Source organism: Microcaecilia unicolor, chromosome 1 (assembly GCF_901765095.1).
Source record: "Microcaecilia unicolor chromosome 1, aMicUni1.1, whole genome shotgun sequence".
In the NCBI taxonomy this organism is placed as follows: Eukaryota; Metazoa; Chordata; class Amphibia; order Gymnophiona; family Siphonopidae; genus Microcaecilia; species Microcaecilia unicolor.
Window position 1 is genome coordinate 562600653 of NC_044031.1, and position 24881 is coordinate 562625533.

General features: G+C 40.5%; 1 protein-coding gene across 1 annotated transcript in view; it reads left to right on the top strand.

Annotated features, from left to right (window-relative positions):
• EMC2 (ER membrane protein complex subunit 2) overlaps nt 1-18130 on the top strand; it is a 102704-nt gene extending 84574 nt beyond the window's left edge. The window contains exons 9-11 of the mRNA XM_030218060.1: nt 4987-5097; nt 7149-7253; nt 17673-18130. Of these exons, the coding sequence (XP_030073920.1) occupies nt 4987-5097; nt 7149-7253; nt 17673-17759 (303 nt within the window). The 3' untranslated portion in view covers nt 17760-18130. The remainder of the gene's footprint in view (nt 1-4986; nt 5098-7148; nt 7254-17672) is intronic.
• The last annotated feature ends 6751 nt before the right edge of the window (nt 18131-24881 follow it).

Below are 24881 nucleotides of genomic sequence, written 5' to 3' on the forward strand. Positions count from 1 at the left end.
GAATTATTTAACTGACAATATAGACATTAAAGTGGTTAGGGTAGTAAATGCTGCTTTGTGCAGGATATTGCTCTGCCCCATGCCTTGTATAAAGTGCAAAAGTGGTTTAATTTTTCCTTTTCATGGAAATGCTCTACACTTGGATTCCACCCTCTTGCCATTTACTATCTTATTCTATAATCTTGCATGCACAATTTTATGCTTAGTTGCTTGTGTAGGTTTTACAGAATAGTGCCAGTTATGCACATAATTTAATTGATATATGAAGTACGAATTAGCGCTACCAATAATTAGCTGTAAATGGAGTTAATTGGTGCTAGTTGCCACTACTTCAGAGTTAATGCACATACCTGTACTTATTTTCTAATTCTATAATCTTAGCATGTAAATCCTTGGGGCATGGGCGAGTCTGGGGTATACCCATTACTTACAAGCTAAGGTTGTAGAATTATGCGTGTAACTGACAGCAATTAGGCATGAATTTATACCAGCCTTTGACATGGGATGTGTTATGTCTAAAGTTAAGCTCTTACCTGTAGGCTGATGCTACTATTGTATAACAGCAATTACGTACATAGACAACCTGTACAGAATTACCCTCTTAGGGCCAGATGCACTTAATTTAACGAGCCTTTAACGAGCCATTAACGAGCAAGTAGTAAACCCTGGCATGCACTAAAGACTTCTTTCCGACTACGGTAGCAGCTAACGAAAACGGAATGCAGATGAGCAAATTGTGTAGAAACCCTATTGTAATGAGATGCACTAACCTTTTCCGATTGCCTTAACGCTGGAAAATCTAACGAGAGTCTGTACCTCTCGTTAAGTATGCGCGCAAGCCAGACAAATAAAAATGCTTTAAAAGAGAAAGACAAGCGTAAAACGGAGCAGTGAGAGGAGGCAGAGCAGAAGGAAAAATCACGTTTATATGCACAGCCACAGCAAGAGAGGGCTCAGCAGTTCCCCTTTCACAGGCTCCCTCCCTCCCTCTGTGTGTGATCGGGATCCAAGAAGAAGGTAACAGCTCCCTCCTCCAGGTCTATCTCAGCCAATCACAGCATTTAGCTCGGCTGAACGCGTTGTGATTGGCTCAGAGATTTCCTGGTCTCAGCTGAGTGAAGCACTGCTAAAAAAGATGTTTTTATTATTGCAGGGAGGAATGATGGCCAAAATGGGCGGTTTTTTTGGATGGGCGTCCATTTTGGCCATCTCCCTCCCCCCCCCCCCCCCCCCCCCCCCCCGCAATAATAGAAACGTCTTTTTTGGCAGTGCTTCACTCAGTTGAGACCAGGAAGTCTCTGAGCCAATCAACGCATTCAGCCGAGCTAAACGCGCTGTGATTGGCTCAGAGACTTCCAGGTCTGTCAGCTGAGTGAAGCACTGCCAAAAAAGACGTTTTTATTATTTTATTATTGCAGGGGGGAATGACGGCCAAAATAGATGGTTTTTAGGGATGGGTGTCCATTTTGGCCGTCATCCCCCCCCCCCCCCCCCCTGCAATAATAAATACGTCTTTTTTGGCAGTGCTTCACTCAGCTGAGACCTGGAAGTCCCTGAGCCAATCACAACGTGTTTAGCTGAGCTAAACGCGCTGTGATTGGCTGAGATAGACCTGGAGGAGGGAGCTGTATCTTCTTCTTGGATCCCGATCACACACGGAGGGAGGGAGCCTGTGAAAGGGAAACTGCTGAGCCCTCTCTTGCTTTGGCTGTACAGCTTTTCAGATAGACCTGGAGGAGGGAGCTGTGCTTTCTTCTTGGATACCGATCACACACGGAGGGAGGGAGCCTGTGAAAGGGGAACTGCTGAGCCCTCTCTTGCTTTGGCTGTGCAGCTTTCCGAGGTACAGGTTTTTTTAAGTTTTGTTTTTTTAAAGTGAAGCACGTCCATAAAGGACGTTCTTGACATGCACAGAGCAGCCAGCATAACGCTTGACTGCTCTGCGCATGCTCCACGGGTGACTGTTTACCAATGGAATAGAGAATGCAAGTGAGCTACAATGAGCAGCTCATGTGCATTCCTATTCCCTGATGCATGCCCTTCCCTTACCGATTTGTTAAGGGAATCAGTAAGGGAAGGGCTCTAACGATTTTTTAGTGCATCTTCCTCTTAGTGATTATCTCTGCTTGTTTAATGCATTTGTACTGGGAGGACATTTCGGACATCTGCCACCCTTTCTGTAAAAGAAATATTTTGTGTTGCTGTTTTTAGCTCCTTGTAGCTTCATTTCATTTCCATTAGTTCTACAGCTGCCCCTTCATGGGAAAAATTAATTTGTTCATTAATATGTATTAAGTTTTAGATTATTAGTACACTGTTTTCTGTGGTACAACCAAAGCGGTTTACATATTCCATACAAGTACTTCCTCTGTCCCTAGTAGGCTCACAGTATATTTCAAGCTTTTAAATTTCTCTGTCGTTCCCACTGCAGCTCCTTGTGATTCTGGACAAGTCACTTAACTCTCGTATAAGAACATAAGAATAGCCAAACTGGGTCAGACTAATAGTCCATCTAGCCCAGTATCCTGTCTCCAGTAATGGCCAATCCAGGTTACAGTTACCTGGCAGAAACCCAAATAGTAGCGACATTCCATGCTACCAATCCCAGGGCAAGTAGTGGCTTCCACATGTTTTATTTATTTATTTATGTTAATTTATATACCGTGTCTTATTGCAACTGCAAAACAGAACGGTTTACATATGTATATGTCTATTTCAATAACAAACTTTGGACTTTTCCTCCAGGAACTTGTCCAAACCTTTTTTTTAAACCTAGATATGCTAACCGCTGTTACCACATCCTCCGGCTTCGAGTTCCAGAGCTTAACTATTCTTTGAGTGAAAAAAATATTTTCTCCTGTTTGTTTTAAAAGTATTTCCATGTAATTTCATTGATTGTCCCCTAGTGTTGGTACTTTATTGAAAGAGTAAAAAAATCGATTCACTTCTACTCGTTCTACACCACTCAGGATTTTGTAGACCTCAATCTTATCTCCCCTCAGCCATCTCTTTTCCATGCTGAAGAGCCCTAACCTCTTATATGAGACAAGTTCTATCCTCTTTATCATTTTGGTCACTCTTCTTTCAACGTTTTCTAACCAAGTCACCTCCACCTCTCCTTCCCTTAGTCCATTCTCTCAACCCTCCAACCACTGCCTCCTTTTCTGAAATCACTGAAAAGGAAACTGCACATCTTCTTTCCTCCTCGAAACTAACTACCTGTTCCTCTGATCCTATTCCCACCCATCTACTTAACACTATCTCTCCTATTGTCATCTCTTTTATCTGTCATATCCACAATCTTTCACTTTCCACTGCGAATGTTCCTGATGCCTTCAAACATGCCGTAGTCACACCACTCCTTAAAAAACCTTCATTGGACCCTTCCTGTCCTTCCAACTATCGCCCCATCTCCCTCCTCCCTTTCCTATCCTTGAACGTGCTGTTCACCGCCGTTGTCTTGACTTTCTTTCATCTCAAGTTATTCTTGATCCACTTCAATCTGGCGTTTGCCCTCTTCATTCAACTGAAACAGCGCTTGCTAAAGTCTTCGATGACCTGTTCCTGGCCAGATCCAAAGGTAAATGTAAACTGCTTTAATTGTAACCTCAGAAAGGCAGTATATCAAATCCCGTCCCCTTTACTAGTCAAGACTGTATCATTTTGGTTGATATACTCTGCACCACTTCCAGTCTCTTTATATCCTTCAAGTGAGGCCTCACCAGTGACCTGTACAGGGACATTGTCACTTAATACTAGCTTCTGGTTATACCCTTCTCTGTTCAGCCTAACATCCTCCTGGCTTTTGTCACCTCCTCGTTACATGGCTTGCAAGCTAGAAATCTTCACGTGGTTTATGGTTTATTGGATTTAATATACTGGCCTTCCTGCCATCCTGACAGGTCACTGTGTAAAAACAAAAATTATATATGAAAGGAATGGCAAAAATATGATCAGAAAGAGGAGAGAAAAGAAAAGGCAAGGAGAGACAGGATGAGGTAGACGTCAACCACACCTGGTCCGCCAAAAGAGAGCCTGTTGGATCATGATTTCTCTCTTTCCTTGCACATGAGCCTCTCGCATCCTATTTACATACAGCTCCTTTGGATTTCTGACCCTAAACACATCACTCTGCATTTTTTTATATTAGAGTACACTTGCCAATCTTTGTGTTATCTGCAAAAAGGCAAACTATTTTTCTCTCTAACCTTTCAGAAATATCAGCTAACCTTTATTTCATTTACCACCACCTCTGTCATCTCTGTCAACCAGTTTCTAGTCTAATTCACTACCTTAGTTCCCAGCCTCAGAATGTTCAGTCTATTTATGTGGAACTGTATCAAAGCTTTACTGAAATCCAAGTAGGTGATATCGAGCGAAAGCCATAGATATAAGAACATAAGAATAGCCCACTGGGTCAGACCAATGGTCCATCTAGCCCAGTATCCTGTTTCCAACAGTGGCCAATCCAGGTCACAAGTACCTGGCAGAAACCCAAATAGCAACATTCCATGCTACCAATCCCGTAGCACTGTCGCATACATTTGGCCTTTAGTAGCACTGACATTTGGGTGTAACTCAATTGCCATTTGTTAGTTTTGCCTTGAGAGAAGATGTGTCTTCTAGTCTTTGATAGCAAGGTTGTTAAGAGGGCTCGCAGGGTTTGGTGTCAAAAAATTAAAATCGGAATTTTATATTTAACTACAAACCATATATGGAATCAAAATGCTTACTCCGCTTTTGTAGTACTGTGTCTTATCTTTTAATAAGAAATTAGAGTGGGTGTTAGAGAATTGCTGCATTTTCTTTCAATGTAGAACTTCAAACTGTAACATTTGACAGATATTCAAGATATGTAAAATAGATGTCCAGCCTTGAAGTGTTCCATTTTCATCTCTTATTAACGACTATTTCTACTTGTTCTCTAAGATAACACTATTGCATGTAAAACTAGTAAAATTGTTACTCTATCTAAATTTTTATCAGGTCAAGTACACACAAGGTGGACTCGAAAATCTCGAATTATCAAGGAAATACTTTGCACAAGCTTTGAAACTGAACAACAGAAATATGAGAGCTCTGTATGGTCTTTACATGGTAAGTTGCAATGTATGCGTGTTTTCATGTTTTCTTCAGTCCTAAACTGTAATTCCTGTAATTCATTCTGTAACCCTTTTACATATAACTGAAGTTCTGGCTGTATCCTTGCACGCTGATCTATCAAAAATAACTTTTTTAATTTTCTTTCTTTATAATCCTGTTCTGTGTGTGTTTTGTTCCCTAGCATCAAATGCTTTTTCCTTAGGCCCACTCAACAGCCAGGCACACCAGTCATATATACTGGTGGGGATCCCCATGCCCCGCCAGCTGAAGCAATCTGGAGCTAGCCCCGGGTAAGCTAAAGTGCAGCAGTCAGCAGCTGCACGTTGAGCCACTGATGCAAACAATGTCCTTACTGAATTGAGTATCCTCCTCATGCCAGAATTAGTAGCTCAACATGTTGGCCCTGACTGCCTCACTTTATCTGATCCACGGCAGGTTCCAGATTGCTTCAGCTGTCAGGACTTGGGGATCCCCACCAGCTAAGGTATTTTAATTTTGATGGACAGGGTGAGGAGGAAAGAGGAGAGGGATGACATAGGAAATGAGGTATGTAGTGCCCACCCATGTAACCCTGTTGGCCTTCCAAAAAATTTGATTTTGTCTTTGTTACTGGCACAAAAACAAGACAGTTGCCTGTAAACACCATTGTCTTTTTCAAAAATACATGTGGCTCCTATATTAAAAGGACTTGTACATTTAACTTCCATCATTAAACATACAAGTCCCTTCTTTGTTTATTTTCAGTGGCACTGTACAGACAGTGCTGCCAAAAATCCCTATAAAAATGCCACGATTCCCTCTGTATTGCTGCGTATCTAGATAGCAACACTGAATATACATATTCTTTACATGCCATAGTAATAACTAGGCCTAAATATTGGCTGATGATGTATAACATTACATCACACCTTTTTATACTTCTCTGTGCTTTTCATTAACTTGTGATTCATTTTATTATATTTTCTTTTTTTTTCACTGAAACATAATATAAATATTATTATTAATAATTACATTTGTACCCCGCGCTTTCCCACACATAGCAGGTTCAATGCGGCTTACATAGTAAATATTATTTGTTATTATTTGTAGCATTTGTATCCCACATTTTCCCACCAATTTGCAGGCTCAATGTGTCTTACATTTGCCGTAATGGCGGATGCCATTTCGGGTAGTAGAATTGCAAAGGTTATTGCGTATGGTGCCTACATATATGATAACATACATGGAACATAACTTATATAGAATTACAAAGTCTTGAAGGAGAATGTTACAAGTTGTGAAAAACATAGGAATAGTGGGGTTTTGAGGATATGTAAATTGAGCGTGGAGAGGTAAACAAAGATAGGATGAGCAAAAGGAGAAGAGAGTGGGAGGGGTAAGGAGTAGGAAGGATGGAGAGGAAGAGATTGAGGAATGAGCATAAGGAGATTGTGAGACATGGTCAAAGGTATAATAATCGTCGGGGCAGGAATCATGTGGGTGGGCTTAAAAAGTTAAGTTGGGTCATTAGGGTAAGCTTTCTTGAAGAGAGATCGGGGTAAATATTCAGTTGGCAGCGGTGAGTGTTTTGCTAACTGCCACTGTTATTCTTGGATATTCAGTGCCTAGCTATCTTCAGGGTTCGGCATTGAATGTCCAGCTTATGCATCACTGGCTATCACATAGCCGCTTAAGTCGATATTCAGAACTTAACCAGCCATGGGTTGCCACATAAAGATAGTATTGTATTTTATGCATCCCGTTTAAGCGGTTACCTTGGCAGCTTAAAAGTTGCATATCGGCACTTAACAGGCTAATTGCTGACTCGGTCCCCAGAATGCTCCCCAAATAGCTGGTTTTCATTTAGCCACTAACCACTAATTTTCAGTGGCGATAACCTGTTAAGTGCCGGTGAAAATTAGCAGATAACTCCTAACAAGCAATTTAACCAGTGAGTGGCTGTTTCTGGCTGATTAAATCATTTTGAATATCAACCAGCATGTTTACAAGTTAGATTCTACATAAAGTAGTTTTTATGATTTTTGCTCTTTTTATGATGTTTCTAGTCTGCAAGCCATATTGCTTCCAATCCTAAAGCGAGTGCAAAAATGAAAAAAGACAATATGAAGTATGCTACTTGGGCAGCCAGTCAAATCAATAGAGCTTATCAGGTATTTCATTCATTCTTTTCAAAATATTAGATTATATTTTTTAATATTTCATTGTGTATTATCTTTTTCTTTTTTATTGCCCATCAGGAATGGATGTACAGGAAGATACAAATTTACCTATGCATTTCTAGTGCTCTGAATATATTGTCTGACTGTTTTTCTTTATGATGTTTGATATTGATTTGTGCTTTTTCTGTGTTTTAGATAGTATTTTATTTAGGTTTTTGTGTTAATAACTTATTTATAGCTGTGAAGTTAAAATAATAGGTAAAAATTGTTTGATAATTTCAGGTTGTTCTATAATTTCTTTCTTAGGCTTTAATTTTGATTTGAGTATTGTGTGTTTGGTTGCTTATTGTCTGTTTTGCTTTTGGATTTGTTTCATATTTTTAGTGTAGATCACTTTGGGCTCCTTTTAGAAAGCAGCCCTAGCGATTAGCGGTACGCCAAATGCAATAAAGCCCAGGCTGTGTCTTCCTGTGCTGCTTCTGCTGTTTTCCCTGGGTTATCTTTTAGGAGCCTCCGTTGCTGTACCATCCACTGTCTAGGTCCGGGACAGAGCTTGCTCAGTCCCTTCAGTGACGTCACGCGGGAGCACAGAGTGAAGAGGCCCAGACCTGCGTCGGGGGTAGTGAATGCCTCTGTTATCCTGCCAATAAAGAAGCACGCGACTAAGGAGCTGGTCGCTCCTTTAGGGCGCTCCTTTGAGCAAACTTTGGGGTGGCACGTTGAGGGGTGTGATATAGGTTGAGTAGCTTAACATGTTGTTGGGTGGGTGTGTGCTGGAGTATTCTGTATTGACATTTTGGAAATGAGTGCTATTGAGGTGATTTGTGGGAGAGGTAGATATGGAGAGGCATAATCGAATGGCTCCGGCCATCTATATGGCCAGCGCCGCAAAGAGCAGTCCCGAACCGTATTATCGAAAAAGATGGCCGGCCATCTTTCGTTTCGATAATGCGGTTGGGGCCGGCCAAATGTCATGGCCGGCATCGGTTTTTGCCGATAATGGAAACTAATGCCGGCGATCTCAAACCCGGCCAAATCCAAGGCATTTGGTTGTGGGAGGAGCCAGCATTTGTAGTGCACTGGTCCCCCTGACATGCCAGGACACCAACCGGGCACCCTAGGGGGCACTGCAGTGGACTTCAAAAATAGCTCCCAGGTGCATAGCTCCTTTACCTTGGATGCTGAGCCCCACAAATCCCCTCCAAAACCCACTCCCCACAACTGTACACCACTACCATAGCCCTTAGGGATGAAGGGGAGCACCTACATGTGGGTACAGTGGGTTTGGGGGCTTTTTGGAGGGCTTAACATTTACCACCACAAGTGTAACAGGTAGGTGGGGGATGGGCCTGCGGGGAAAAATGATGAGAACAATTCGCAGACTACACTGGAACAACTGAGGTCCCTTAAAGATCTTCTCATAGTTAGTAAGGAAGATATCGGTGATATTAAAGAGGATCTTGCTATGCTGAAATCAGAGGTATCACAATTTCAAAGCCAAGTTGAGACTCTGGAAGCAGAACAAAAAGTGATGGATGAATACATTAAGGATTTTAGGCACAATGTGAATCACGTGATGCAGCTCAAAAAAGATCTTGATGAAGCCAACAAAGAGCAATAAATACACAACATACGTATACTTGGTGTACCAGAAGGGAGAGGTGGCATGATATTAAATTTCTTGAATCCTTCATTCTATCTATTCCATCTCTGCTTAAGCTGAAATTCGAGCAAGCCTTTGAAATTGAAACCACTCATCGAGCTCTGTCACATTTATTATGACAAATTTCTCCCACCTGTGGTAGTAAAACTTCTCAGGTACAACCAACCCATTGCCATAATGCAGAGAGCTAAATTACATGCACCACTGAAATAGGAAGGTAATACTATATTCTTTTCGTTTGTAATCTGAGCAAAAACGCAGCATGCCTACGGAAATGATTGCTACTGTACAGGCCTCAGCTTAAAGAAATGAATGCAAGGTTTGGCATGTTATACCCAGCATGCTTAAGAGTTATATTAAATAATCATACAAAAGACATTACAGATCCTGATTTCACTATCAAACTACTTGGAAAGCATAATGCCCAGTACCATTGATAATAATTAGAGACATATAACTTTTGTGTCCATCTTTTAGTGCTCCATTACTGTTAATAATTAACTACAAAAAGACCTCATAAACGTTTTTTCTCACAAAGTTCCCAGGCTACCTCAGCCCACCCACACCCACTCCTATACCCACCCAATACAAATTTTAAAACCCTGCCTGAACTTCTATGTTTACCCCAAGCTGTTCCCATGCCAACCACCTATCACCCACTCTCCTATCCACCAGTCATCTTCTTTCCTGTTATACCCTTCAGTAATATACTGTTAACCCTTTTCCTATCCTTCCTTCACTCTTCCTCTTCTGTCAGCCACCCCTCCCACCCCCCACCCCTATTTTCCTATACCCATTATTGCACCGTTCCTTCCTCTACTCAGTCAATGTTATTAACTCTCACAGTCCAAACTGTGGGATCTCTATATTTGCAAATTTCAAAATTAAACTGAAATCATACTTGTTTACTCAGGTGTTCCCTACCTGTCTTGAGATACAATTGCCAAGAATCTACCTGCAACGTGACAGATTGAGCATTATTTTTAACTGTATGATTTATGTTTGAGGCTGTCCTCTGCTTTGTGGGTCTATCCTTTTCTGATAATTTTTGGTGTTCCTTTCTTTTCATATTTTGATATTCTGATTGTACACTGCTTTGCTATATTCTTCCATCAAGAGCAGTATAGTGAATACTGAATAAACCATAATTTCCTTTGGTTTCATATAAATTTCCATGCATAAAGCTGGTTCTTAAAAATGTTTTAATCAAAGCTTTTTCTCAAGGAATTGGAACTCCCTAACTTTCTGATTAGGCTCATTCCTGTTTGCTTGGGAAAGGGAGGAAGAAAAGAAAGGCATTCTGTTCTCTTTAAATCCAGGCACTGCTGAGTTTATCAGCTAGGGAATGGAAATAAAAAAAAATCCATGACACTCTTCAAAGGTTTTTATCAAGGAGGGCAGCTATGGGAACCTAACTATTTCAAAGGTGGATTGCACCTACTCTGCACATGCAAGATGAGAAAGGATGCCAAGTGGAGAATTCATATGCTGGAGAAGGATGACAGCTTAAGGAAACAGTAACCAGTTAGTAGGGATATTAGCAATTATTTATTCCTCTTTAAACGTGTTCCTTTTACTGTCTAAAATCTACTTCTAAACAATTTGGCAAACTAATAGCAACATGGAGAATCTTATCAAAGGTCAAAAGAAGGTTAGCAGCTTCTTATGTTTGATGGAACCTATACTTTGATTGCATAATCTTTCTTACAAGGTCATGAGAATTTTTCTAAATTAATTACAATTGAGAAGAGTTGCATCATAAATCAAAGGTTCAAATTTACAAGACAATAGTATTTTAAGATTAGAACCATTACACTGAAAATTTATTGGGTGTTTAAATGTTAACATTTAGCCAGAGAATAAGCTGTTTTACTATCAGCTAATTATGGCAAGAATTCCGTTAGAAAAAGAAGTTTACTGCAGGTATATTAAAGATATCTGTTTTTCACTGTCAAAAACACCAGCCTTAACTAGTAAATCCATTATGTTAAATAAAGCTGATGAGTAATGGGAATTGTCACTGTGGTTAGAAAACTCATTTTGAAATCAGCATGGGGTAATCAGCAGCTTTCTATTCACTGGGTTATAATCCACTCTGAGCAGCACTGTGTAGAATTTAAACTTGCATAATTATAGCAAGGTAGTGTCTTCTAAATTTTGTATGTTTCTATAGTAGTCAGAGATTGGAGAATGAAAAATACATTTTAAAGCTCATAGTATTTTGGATTACTAATATTCAGCTAAACCATGTCTTAAAATATACCACACTGTTTCTAAGCATAAGCCTCAAAGTTCATGGCTAAGGGAATTTATTTACCAAGAGTTCAGGCATCAACATACTGAGCCAGAATTGCGCCCTTTACGACACACTCCATGTTATCCACACCTCACCCATTGCACCGCAGCTGAAGAGGTGATCATGAGTGGGGAGCAATTTTGACACCTTTGCATCCCTTGTGACCTCTGCAACCACACTGCTTGGACAGCCGTTATCAGTACAGCCCTGGGTTTAGGTAATTCAAGTTCAGGGTTTAGAAATATTTAAAACTACTAGTTATTTGTTGACCTCAAAACAGATTTTAACCATATAAACATTGCCTTTTGAAAATGTTTTTCCATTGTCTTGGTAAGTTCTGTCTGCATAAAATTCCTGTGTTGATAAAATTGACGCAGACAAAGGAAGGCCAAGTCGTATATGCTGAAGCAGAACCAGGTATTTAGCCAGTTAGTGCAATATCTGTTCCAACTGTTCACAAAAACCCCCAGTGTGTCCCCTCTGTGCTTCAATCCCGTTCCCCCCCCCCCCCCCCCCCCCCCCCCCCGGTTTCTTTGATGGAACTTACATTGAGTGAGTCTTTCCCTTCTTGCCAGCTTATTGAGTGGAGGTAGCAGAAAGGATTGTCAGGACAGGAGGCAGGCAGAGTATTTTAGAAGAAGTGCAAAGAAGGTGATAGGGAGGGAATTTGACTTTTCAGGATTTATTTTTCATCAGGTACCTGGAAGAGAGAAGGATCAAGGAGTGGGGTGCATGACTAATTCATTCAGTATTTTATTTTTCCAGATGCTTGAAGGAGGGGGTGGGGAGGATGCAAGAAGGATCAAAACATTGAGGGGAGCATTTGTGATTTTTGTAATTAGGGTACTGTCAGGAAGGAGAGGGAACTGGAAATCACTTTTTTTTTTTTTGGGGGGGGGGGTGTTTAAAGAAGAGGCAATTCTATAAAGGGATAGTCTACCTTTTTTTTTTTGTACCTTAGATGGTTGGCCCAGTTGTCCACTTGGCCAATGGGGATAGTCCATTCAGTCACTTGCAAAAATCTGCAAAATTCATTGGCTTTTAGCATCATTCACATGTACATAGTTAAATGTTGATGTTATGATGCACTAGATCCAATAAGCTGCAAATCAGCAAAGTTGAGGGTTAGCCTACTTGTCCGTAAGACCATCCAAAGGGCACCAGAGTTAAGCGCCAAGATGCAGTGTGCTAAGTTCTATATCTGTAACATCATCTGGACCCCCAGATTTCTTTATAGAATACTAGTGTTAGTATTTATGTACCATGTAGTCACACCCACTTAATACCATGTCAATAGCAAGCATAAGTGTGCATGCCTGAATACAGCACTTTAGCATGTAGCCTACAGTATTCTGTAAGTTATTAACGAACACATTACTGTAGCATTCACACACATAAGTACTAGTATTCTCTACCACCTCCACCAGAAGGACATTCTAGGCATCCTCCACCTTTTCGGTGAAAAAAGAATTGCCTGATGTTGCTTTTAAGCTTATCTCCTTGTAGATTCATTGCATATCCTCTAGTTCTGTAGCTGCTCTGTCTTTGAAAAAAGATCTGTTTGCTTATTAATACCTTTCAAGTATTTAACTGTCTATCATATCACCCCTATCTCTCCTTTTCTCTGGGGTATACATATTCAGATCTTCAAGTCTCTTCTCATATGTCCTGTGGCGCAGACCCCATACCATATGGTCATCTTTCTCTGAACCACTTCAAGTCTTTTGATATCCTTAACAAGATAACTACTTCCAAAACTGAACACAGTACTCCAAGTGAGGCCTCACCCATGGCATGTAAAGGGGCATTATCACCTCCCTTCTTCTGGCTATGCCTCTCTCTATGCAGCCTTTGGCTACTTCCTTGTCACATTGTTTCACCATCTTTAAATCCTCGGACACCATCACCTCAAGGTCCTTCTCCTTTTCCATGCATATCAGCCTCTCTTTTCCTGTCGTATACACCTCCTTTGGATTTCTGCACCTAAAATGCATAACTCTGCATTTCTGTGCATTAAAGCTTAGTGTGACTGCCATACTTCAACCCGCACTTCTAATTTTTGTAGATCACTTCTCATGTTGTCTACTCCGCCCACAGTGTCCACTCTTTTGCAACAGTGTTAGCCAAATTCTGTAGACCTGTAAGGACTCTATTCAAGGGAACAAGAAACACCACAACTATGGTTTCTAGTGTGGATAGGCCTGCATTAAAATCAGACTTCATTGTGCTGCTGGTTGAGATGCATTCCTGCACTTGGAACTGGCAAGGGCTGTCTCTAGTAGTTGGAACTTAGAGGGAGGGTAGTTATTAAGGTGTGTTAGAGCTATAATGCATGTTCTTTGCCTCTTAACGTGCACTAAATACCAGTAACATGCATTATATTACCACAATGCACGTTAATTTAAGTTACCACAGGATACCTAATAATGAGATGCAAAGTATGAAAACGCATGCAGAGCACCTCATCACCATGTAAATCAAATAATGCAGCTTGCATTGAATACTGAAAACTATTTATTCTTGGAATAATAATGCCAGATTATCTTCGTGCTGGAATCATTTGGCTGCCCTCAGGCTGTTTCTTAAAGTGGCTGGGCTTTCGTTTGTCTCCTGTGTCTGATGCCCATCCAAAACCCCTCCATATCACTTACTCTTCTCCATTGAAGCCCTTGTTCTATTACAGTTGCTTGACCCCTAGGAATAGTACGTCAAGACAACTCCTAGGGGTCATTGGTGCCATTTTGAACCCAGCACTGGTAGGGGCAGGAGCAACTGGGGATTGCTCTTGCCGAGTATCCACTAGACCCCAGGGTTTTGTAAAGATAGGCCCAGGAGTTTGTGGAGGAGGGGGTCATTGGGAAGAGTATATGATATGGGAGATGTGTTTGCCGGGAGGAGGAAAGCAAATAAGTTCCCAACCTTTTTAAGATATGGCCTAGGAGCATCACAGACCAATGCTCCCAAGCAGCATGAATAAAGGTGCAATAAAATGCCCAACTTTTATTGCAACTTAATTACCTCCCTAAATGAACATGTAGAAAAAGTTGAACTACATGTTGAGGAACAAATTGATAGCACAGCCATTTTTATTCAAAGATTAAAACTTTGGACTATAAGATTGAGATACTGGAAAATGTAAAGGAAGACCTACAAAATTGCTAACACAGTTTAAACACATAGGTGGTTGGTGACTCAGCTGTTTGGAGAGGCTGAGGTGGGGCGGAGCTAGGGCAGGGTGGGATGGGGTGTATGGGGGCAAAACCTATGACAGCAATAAAGAAATTGTGGAAACACTGTTGAATACAGCAGCGAAGGACCTCTTCACTGTGTCTCTGTTGCAGATGCTCCAGTTTCCTCCTCCTAGTATCTCTGTTACTGATAACATTATGCACACTGAATAGACTCCAGGGAATTATGTGCCAAAAATAATCCACTTGAAAAGAATACAACATAGTACAAAATAGTATTTGCAGTATTCCGGCGATCTGTGCAGGTACTTTATCACTTGATTCCCAGTCAGCCCTAGTGCCCCAGTCCATCATCTTCCTGTTCACCATCCCCCAGCTTCTTTATACAGCCTCTAAAATTGGGCACCGATATTTGGGTGCCAATCCCAGATGTGCACTCAACTAAATTAGCTAATGAGCCAATTAGTACCCACAATTGGGCACTAATTGGCACCAATCAAATTTGCACACACATCTTGCTACATGATCTTCTATAGCAATGTGTGCCCAAATCCCATATTGTACAGACCAAAAGGGGGGTAGGTCAGAGGTGTTCTTTAAATTTGCACACACTGTTGTAGAATACTGGGGCTGTGCCCCCAAATTGGGCACCTGGAATTACACCTGGTTTCAGCACTCATTACTGTTCTATAATGGGCTCTCATCTTGGAGTACTCATAGAATAACGTTGAGCACTGATTTTTGAGCACCATTTACTAAATCTAGCCCCATGTGAACAGTGGTGTTCGGCAGTGATATTACAGTATGCTGTCCTGACCAGAGGAATGAGGTTTTGACCTTGAAAAACTAGTCAAAAATGCATTGTTAGTGCAATAAAAATGTATCACCTTATGCTCTATATTGTACCTTGTGGGTTATTTTGTATTTTCGGATGGCAAATGTGCATTGACTACAAACTCATACATTCACCTAGAAATAGGATTTGATAGATACCTTTAATGTGATGCCAGCAGAATACTCAGCTCACACAGCTTCTGGTTACAGATGGACAGTACTCACAGCAGTCTCTAACTTCCTGTGCCTAGGGAGGATGCAATAAAGGGTCTGACCTGCAGAGATTCACAACTGTATCTCCACAGTGCACAGAGATGGTATATCAAAGCAAAAGGCCAAAGAAAAAACTCCAAAGAGGTTCCCCTTTAGAAAATACCAGTGCATAGTGCACATATGCTGCTGCTGTGCCTAGGTGGGGCTGGACCTAACCAGGATGACCAATCAAATTTTTAAAAATACAATATCCACAGAGGGAAAAGGGCAAATATCAAAATACTTCAAATGACCCTACTCAACTTGCTGACATATGTGACCACTATCCAAAACCAAATAAAGTGAAAAAAACTGCACAAACAAGGGAAAAAGAAAAAAAAAAAAAGACAAGAGAGGAAAGGAAAGGAGTGAAGCCTCAAAGCTAAACACCCCCTCCAAGACTACTACTACTAGTAATCATTTCTATAGTGCTACTAGATGTATGCAGTGCTGTACACATTATATGCAGGTACTTTTTAAAATTATTTTATTTGTTTATTTGTATCCCACATTTTCCCACCTATTTGCAGGCTCAATGTGGCTTACATAATACCGTAAAGGCATTCGCCTAGTCCGGTGGAAAAACAAATACAACCTGATAGAGTCGATTATAGATACATGTGGCTAGGTACAATGGCCCTAGGGTGCTCACAATCTAAGGTTTTGTACCTGGGGCAATGGAGGGTTAAGTGGCTTTCCCAAGGTCACAAAGAGCTGCAGTGGGAATTGAACCCAGGTTGCCAGGAGTAAAGCCCACTGCACTAACCATTAGGCTACTCCCCCACTGAAGACAAAGTCTCAGCAACAGGGACTACTGCAGAAACTGTCACTGGTCCACTCCCTGTCACTAACACTAAATGTGGCATAAGTGGAAAAAAAAGCCAAACGGCATTAAAAAAAACTCCACTCCAACAATGTAAACAGTCACAGTATGTCAACAAGATCACTCAAAGCCAGTGTGAGTACAAAAAACAAACACAATGGTAGCAGATCGAATGATCTGAAACGCAAGTAAACATATAATGTACAGCAAATATATAACTTAACTGAAAAGTTCTCAATGCATGTGTGCAATCCAACCAGCACCAAATGAAAAACCCTTCCAAGGGGCCCCTCATTTCGCCAATGCTACGTCAGTGGTAAATACGTTTTCAGACAGCATGCATTGAGGACTTTTTAGTTATGTTATATTTATAAAATTAGACACATTTTTGCAGAGAAAAGGATAGATATGTTAGCTTGTAGGTAAATCAACACATTTATGGAAAAATATTTCTCAGTGCTTGAGAATTGGCTACAAATGAGCAGCGTTTGTCCCTTGCCCCTGTATTACTATATAGAAAGTGAGGGACTGGGTAGATGAGAGCAGTTATTGCAGAGACTTTAACCTCTAGATCACCAGTTCAAGACCAGCTCAGGTTTGTTAGAGGTGACTTATGTAAAATGCTTGGATCATCTCAGTCCAGGAGGCTTATACAAGAGTATACACCCCGTAAGCCCTATGGGATTCCTACAAATCTGTTTCTACTTCTCATTTCTTCACTATTTTTTGAAAAGAACACAAAGAATGTTTTTGACAATCCAAAAAGGTTTAACTCAATGAGCTTTTTAGTTTTCTGCTATTGTAATCAACTATGGAGGTTGTTTTCTAACCTGTGATGCTTAATTAATAAATATTGCTGTGCAGGACTAGGCTCAGTCAGTCCACACTTGTATTCATCATAAATTAGTAACTAAACCATTTGAGAACATAACTTAATGAGCTTCATCTTTTAACGTGCTAGGCATTGCAGATTACAAAACAGAACAGCAAATTCTCCAGCCTACTTATTTACTGTTTAGAAAACACTTGAAAACTTACTTATTGGAAAATTATTTGTAATAACATGGAAATTTGTTGTGTGTTTTTTTTTTTATTCATTGTATTCTTTTCCTGTGTAAGCTGCTTGGAACCTTTTCAGGGATATGGCGGGCTAGAAGAACCTAGATTAAAGTAGACATTGAGAAATGTCGCTGCTATGTGCTGCAGTTTGCATGTTTCTCAGAGGAGGTGTGAGGTGCATTGCGGTAATTGTAGAAAATTAACAATATTGTATTTTGATCCTTGGTTTCATTGAGCAAAATAAGTGTGTACATGCATTTAGTATATAAGTCTAAATGTTCTCCCTCTGTTTTAGTTTGCAGGTTGCAGTAAAAAGGAAACAAAGTACTCCCTTAAGGCTGTAGAAGACATGTTGGAATCCCTGCAGATCACTCAATCCTAAAAGTTTGGCAGGGACCTCAGTTTAGATTTTACAGATCAGTGGCTAGGTTGCATCTGCATTCTTTTACTTTTAAGGTGATACGTTCAAGCTGCCTTGTCCAATTGACATTTCTTATTCTTCCCAGGGTTCATTCAGGATGTCAGTAGTTTTTGTTTCTCCAGGTTCCTGTAATTCCAGTTTAAAGAATATATTCACTTCAAAACACTAGTGTACTGCTCAACCTCTATAGTTGATTTAATGGGCAACGGTAATAGACCTTTCAGCCTTTATGTCTACATATATGTAACGCACCTTGTCTGAGAACCAGCCTTTCAAATATTTATTTCCCTGGTTTATTTGAATATTTTTAATAAAGTTCAAATATCAAACAACCAAGCTATATCTGATCAATTAGGGTGTATAGACCTGTTTTTTGTGGGGACAATTTTCAGATCACCTGTGTAGTGGCAAAGCATACAAGTGCTTTTTAACACATGCTTACACAAATGATCAAAGGGAGATGACCCATGTGAAAAAGTCCAGTGCTGTGTATCTGCAGCTTCCAAGGTTGGCCAGAAAGGTGCAAGATACTGTACATCCAGCTGGAAATCACCAGTCCTCATGCAATTTTATTCCCTTCATCCTAAACATTCCTACAAGAATTCCTCTTTAATGTGGCTGAAAGTATGGAAGTCACAGAATTGCTACATAAAGGAGGAAAATTTTCAGTCAGGTCATTTTACTCACAGAATCACCCTTTAAAAATTGCCTTATTTAATGATATTTATTTTGACATCTTGAGATAATTCCACACAAAAGATGTGCTCTGAATTCCATTAAAAAAAAATTAAGTACAATGATCTATATTCAAGTGTCATATGAAACTTTTAATGCTGCAGACAAAATTATTTCCTCCCCCCCCCCCCCCCCCAGTAATGACCGTTGGTGAACATGCTCTATGAACTTCTCTCTAATTGAATATAAGTGGGGTCAGAGGGCAGAATTTTTTTTAGGGCCTATTTTATACTTGTTATTGTACATTGTATTGAAAACCACTTTGGTGCCTCTGATGTAACATGTCGCATGAATAAATCAAAACTCTAGGAGAATCTGAATTAGTTTATATACAAATACAGAGTAATTTGCATTTGCTGAAACCTGATCTGTCGTGGTGTGATAATGATTTCCCTTTCTGATCACCTTATTCAGTTCACACTGCAAGAAAAGAACCTTTTGTTCCATAGCTGAAAAAAATCCTTCATCTGAAACTTGCACTGTAAGATTTCAGTTGTATCTGTTACCAGTGTCTCATTTATTATCCATGGTGCCCATGCATATGGACAAATAGATTTCAAAATATCTTTATGAATTTAAATTTTTTTTCAGTCTCAGATCAGGGGAGAGAGAGAGTCCAAATCTCAAAATAGCCATTAACTTAAAAGACAGTGAATTTTCTAAAGATGCTTGGTGGTATGCCCCATGTGAAGTTGAACTACTGTTTTCTGTTTGCAAAGAGGTGTTCAGCTTAAAGTTAGTTGTAATAACTGAGCAATTTGTTCTATTAAAATGACTTTATAACATAAAACCACATATATATATATAAGGTCATCCAAATTTACAACTAAAATGTATTAACTTAATTCTCCAAGGACAAAGCAAGATAGCAAGTCTTCACAATATAGGTGATGTCACTAGTGGAGCCCCAGAACAGGAAATGGTAAACCAGCTTAGAGTTTCCAGAAGCTTTTGAGTAGGCTTACTGTGCATGCGTGCCATTTCCCATCTGCCACTGTAATATGGGGCCACTTCAGTATATATTTATTTTTCTGTGACGCTAGTCAGATGTGCTGCACTGTGGTTTCCATCATTCTCCACAGTGAATTTTTCTTAAATTTGCTAATATTTTTGTAAGCTTTTCCTTTAAGTCTTGCTGTTTTCTGCCATACTCTCCTGTTAGAATCTTTAGTTAGTTTTTTAGTCATTTTACGTGTGTGTGTGTGTGTGTGTTAGGCTAAGTGCAAGCCACATTAATGCCTTGTGCTCCCGTCAAGAGTATTTTCATTTCACTGCTGCTGTTTTTCTGGATAACATGTCCCAAAAGAAAGCCCCCAGCAGCTTCATAAAGTATACCTGGTGCAACAGGACCATATCCATTATGGATGCCCATGATTGGTGCCTTCAATGCCTAGGTCAGACCATGATCCTTCTCACTCTGGATGCAGATATTGAGGATGTTGGGCCATAGAGCTTCAATATAATGCCCCTGGAACATCTTCAGTTTGAAACAGGCTCAGTGGACACAAGCCACTGGAAAGTTTTGAGATTTAAGTTCTGTCACCAGATCTCTCCAGGACTCGCATTCTTGGTGAAGAAATCAATTCAAACTGGCAAAAGGTGTCCCTTTATAAATTTCTCCAACTTGAGCAGTGTTGTTGACAAGTGTATCCAAACTGAGTTGGAGATCCCATGTAGGTGGCTTGCACACTGAAGGGATTTGGTCCTCCCAGAAGAATCTTCATCAGATAGATTTCCAGAGCTGAGAGCCATATGAAATGCTCTTAAGACTTTACAAGATCAGCTAGCCAACAGAATTGTTCTAAACTGACAATCAAGTTGGCCTGTCCTGTGTCAAAAAGCAGGAAGGAACAGCATTCAGCCTCCTGTGTTGAGAGACTGTCAGGATGTGGAACTGCCTTTTTATCATGGAGTGATCCTTAAGGCCACATATCTGGCAGGATAAGGACAAATTGCAAACTAGACTCAGTTGCCTTCTGCCTGAATTGGGGAGAGGAACTTCTGTACACTACCCTTCATAGCAAAAACTCTCTTGAAACTCAACATCTTGGAACCAGGATTCTCATAGCCAATGGCTTCCCAAACTGGGGGTTGTGACTCCAAATGGGGTTGCGACTTAGGTAGGCTGAAAAAAAAAACCTCAACAAGCCAATACTGTAATTAGGCCTATGTGGGCTCTCCGGAGGACTGGGGATAATGTCAGTCTTGGCTGTGACGCTGTGGGAGGGCTGAGAGCAGCAACATAAATAGAAAAGTAAGCCTTTTGGGATTGCATGCTCTCTGTAGCTATAATAATAGGGTCACATTAATAATAGGTAATCATTGACCCTGTCTCCTTAATGGCCAAGACAAATCTGGCTCCCTCTTCTTCTGGAACTTTCCATAGGAAGTCTTATGAATTTGGACTTTCTCCAACACTGATCATACGTGCTTGGGAAACACCCTTACAACATGGATATTGAGAGGCTAACTTTGACTTTCTTGGACCTGACCAATAGTATCTGAGAAGTCCTTTTGGCTTTCAGGAGGGATCAGTGAGGAGATCACAAGGGGCATACTGCCAATCATATTGTTTCAAATGGAAGATGATTGCTTTCAGGTGTGAGGGAAAGGCCCTAGAGCCTTTGTTCTGTCCCACAAAAAAAAAAAAACTGCAGGTAAACATACCTTCTACATCTATTGGTCAGGTTTAAAACCCAACTCGGTGTACATTTCAGTGCAGTTGGCACATGTCATTATGTAGAAGGTAAACCCATCTCTCTTCATACTTTAGCTATTGACTTTATGTGGGGTTTGCTTCTATTGAAGTCTCCCACTATGACATGGGACCAAAAACATGGTATTCATTCAGTAGATGAAAACTTCTTTTGAGCCACTCAACATCTGTCATCTGAAGTCCTGATCTGGAAGACCTTATTTTGGTGGTGGTCACATCAGCTTGCAGAGTTAATGAACATCATGCCCTAGAAACTGTTCAACTTTATAAAAAATTTTTAAAAGAGTGATTCTGTATATTAATCCTAAGTTCCTTCCTAGGATGGTATCAGAATTCCTTCTTAATGAGTCAATTGTCCTACCAGTATTCTTTTCCAGACCTCATGTCCACAAAGGTAAAACCACTCTGCACACACTGGATTGCAAGAGAGCTTTGGCCTTCTGCCTGGAGTGGTCTAAACCCCTTAGAAAATCCATCCAGCTTCTTGATTCTTTTGCTGCTAATAGGATTGGTGCTGCCATCGACAAATACACACTTTCTAATTGGTTAGCAGCTGGCATTTCCTTTGCTTACACTCAGGTGTGACTCTTCAGAGTTATGTCGGAGCTATGACAGCATTGGTAGCCCACTTGAGATCAGCGTCCGTGGAAGATATTTGCAAGGTTGCAATGTGGATATCTGTTCAAACATTCGTATCATGTTACTGTTCGAAACAGGACAGTGGAGCAGTAGGTCCCCCCCCCCCCCCCCCCCCCCCCCCCCCCCCCGCCTATTTGTTTCAGTTTTAGGCTGCCTTTCAAAAAGGAAAAAAATAAAAGACAATACTCAAAAAGATTGATGTCTGCCTGTTGCAGTGCCATTATTTGTATCCTCCCCCATTGCTTATTTTCTGTTGAAGACAGTTATTTACCTGTAGCATGTGTTCTCCTTAGGGAAGGGAATGGGCCTTGATATACCACTTTTCTATGGTTTTTGCAACCTCATTCAAAATGGTTTATATAGCATATGCAGGTACTTATTTGTACCTGGAGCAATGGAATGTTAGGTGACTTGCCCAGAGTCACAAGGAGCTGCTGTGGGAATTGAATCCAGTTCCCCAGGATCAAAGTCTGCTGTACTAACCACTAGCCTACTCCTTCAGCAGGCTAAGTCTTCACATACCCTGCCACCTCCCAGTAGAGTTCTACTCTACGTTAAGGCTGAAAATACACTGAAGCAGTCCTTCAAGGACAGTGAGTGGCAGGTGGGAAATGGCATACATGTGCTGTGAGCTTGCTCAAAATCTTCTGGGAACTCCTAAACTGGACGTCACCCATGTTGTGAGGACTTGTATCCTGTTGTCCATGACGAATACCTGGTAAGTAACTTGTTTTTGTATATACATACATTAAATAGGTCAGTGCTTAAGCCCATCTAAGTTTTATCTTGACATTGGTTGCATCTGAGAAGAATATATCTTGGTAGATCACTGGTGTCATTTCAAAGAATTTCAAGCAGTAAGAATTGTTGTCAAAGAGATCTAGTTATAGCATGCTGAAAATTTAGGAAGCATCTGTCAACACATTTTCTTGCCTGAATTTTTTCTTCACACCATTTTGTACCAATCCAGCGTACTTGATGTTCATGTGAAATCTTCAGTCTGATTGGTCAAGTGGCAAATGTGATGGTGTTAAGAAGATGAACTGTATGCATTCTACATGCATATAGCACAATATGCTAAAGTATCAGTGTAGCTTTAAGGGAATAATGTTACACTTGATTGATGTGTTCCCATGTTAAACAGATTATTCTCCCATATACCTTTTTATTGGATTTTGTAGCATAGCAGAGCAATATGGATACAGAACTAATTATCTTAGTTCTGTGGGTAGACCTTAATTTCATTGTAAGCCAGTGTGCATCTTTGAGGTCTCTTTTATAAACTGATGACTTTTATAAAACTTTGGACAGTAGGGCATCGAGATAAGATCAGTAAAAAGTTCTGTTGACTGTAAATTGAGAGCTTTATCGTTTAAGACCAAGTACTTCCAGAAGACTGATGCACATAAAATCCCAGAAACAGTATCCTTACCTTAGGAGAGGAAGGTCAACACTTTTGTTCTGTGAAAAATAAGTCCTTCAATAAAGTTGACTGGTTAGTATAATTCTCTTTGGCGCAATTCTAATAAGTAATAAATTGCACTGGTTTAAATGTATACATGGCCCCTTATCTCTATTTCTTCTGCCAGGCTTTTATAATATTAACCAGATATCTTTCCATGACTTAAAAAAAAATAACCACGGTTGTTGCCAGGTAACAAGTTCATGCACTCTTTCCTGGATTCATACATGTCATTTTATTATAAGTCTTAAGTAGTACTTGCATTAATTTATTTCAATTTCACAAACTTCAATGTAGGTTTGTGCTCTTTGTCAATCTAAAATTTAAAAGGTCAAAAATGGAATTTTGTATATTGCTCATTATGTACAATACTAAAGGCCAAACCAATAAAATATGATAAATTATCTGGAAAATATTTTGGACTGTTTTCTTTCAGAATAGTTTGTGAAATACAGGCATTGTGTGGGGCTGTTTATACCAATCCCAGCTTTACAAATGTGAAAAATGAACCAAGAGGGTAAAGGGTAAAGTAGTCCTGGACTTGATATACTGTTTTTCTGTAATGCAACCAGAGGTGTAAACCACTTATATTATAGTTCAGCAAATACGTTTACAGATATCATTTTTTTGTAATCTTTCAGGGGCAGAGCCAAGGTTTCTTCTCTCACCTAGAAATTGCCCGCCCCCTTCCCCCACCTGGCAAAGGTAACACCACCACCTTCCTGGCAAAGGTAACACCACCACCTTACCTCCTCAACTGTGCTGTCCAGGAAGGAACTCAGGTGCAAGTCTTGAAGTCTCTAATCTTGGGAAGTTTGTACCATAGTTCAAATGGCTTGCATTTGGACATGGGATGAGCCAGCATTTGTAGTGCACTGGTCCCCTTGACATGCCAGGACACCAACCGGGCACCCTAGGGGGCACTACAGTGGACTTCATCAATTGCTCCCAGGAACATAGCTCCCTTACCTTGTGTGATGCTGGGGTAGGGCAGGAGCAGAGAAAATGTTGTACCCATCCACCTTGAGCTCAGGCCCATTCAAAATTGACTGTCTGGCTATGCCAGTGGCTTCCTTGGGGTTCTGAAGCCCAAGAGCTCAATTTACTACATGGATAATCAAAACCACAGGCTCACAACTATAGACCAGATAACACCAGCAATGTAGCAATCAAGCTGAAAAATCATACCTCACTAGCTCAAACAGGAAGTTAGAAGCTTGGGGGCCCTTTTACTAAGCCACGTAGGCGCCTACGCACGCCCAGCGTGTGTCAATTTGGAGTTACCGCACAGCTTCCTGCATGGCCTGGGTGGTAATTTTGGATTTTTATGAATAATTTTTATTTTCCTGCGCATGGCGGAAACCGGGCGGTAATCATTCTACATGTGAGACCTTACTGCTAAGTCAGTGGCTGGTGGTAAGGTCTCAGACCCAAAATGGACGCGCTCCAATTTTTATTTTTCCACCTTTTTTTACAGGTGCACTGAAAAGTGGATCTGTGCACATTCAAAACACGTGCCTACACTAGAGCA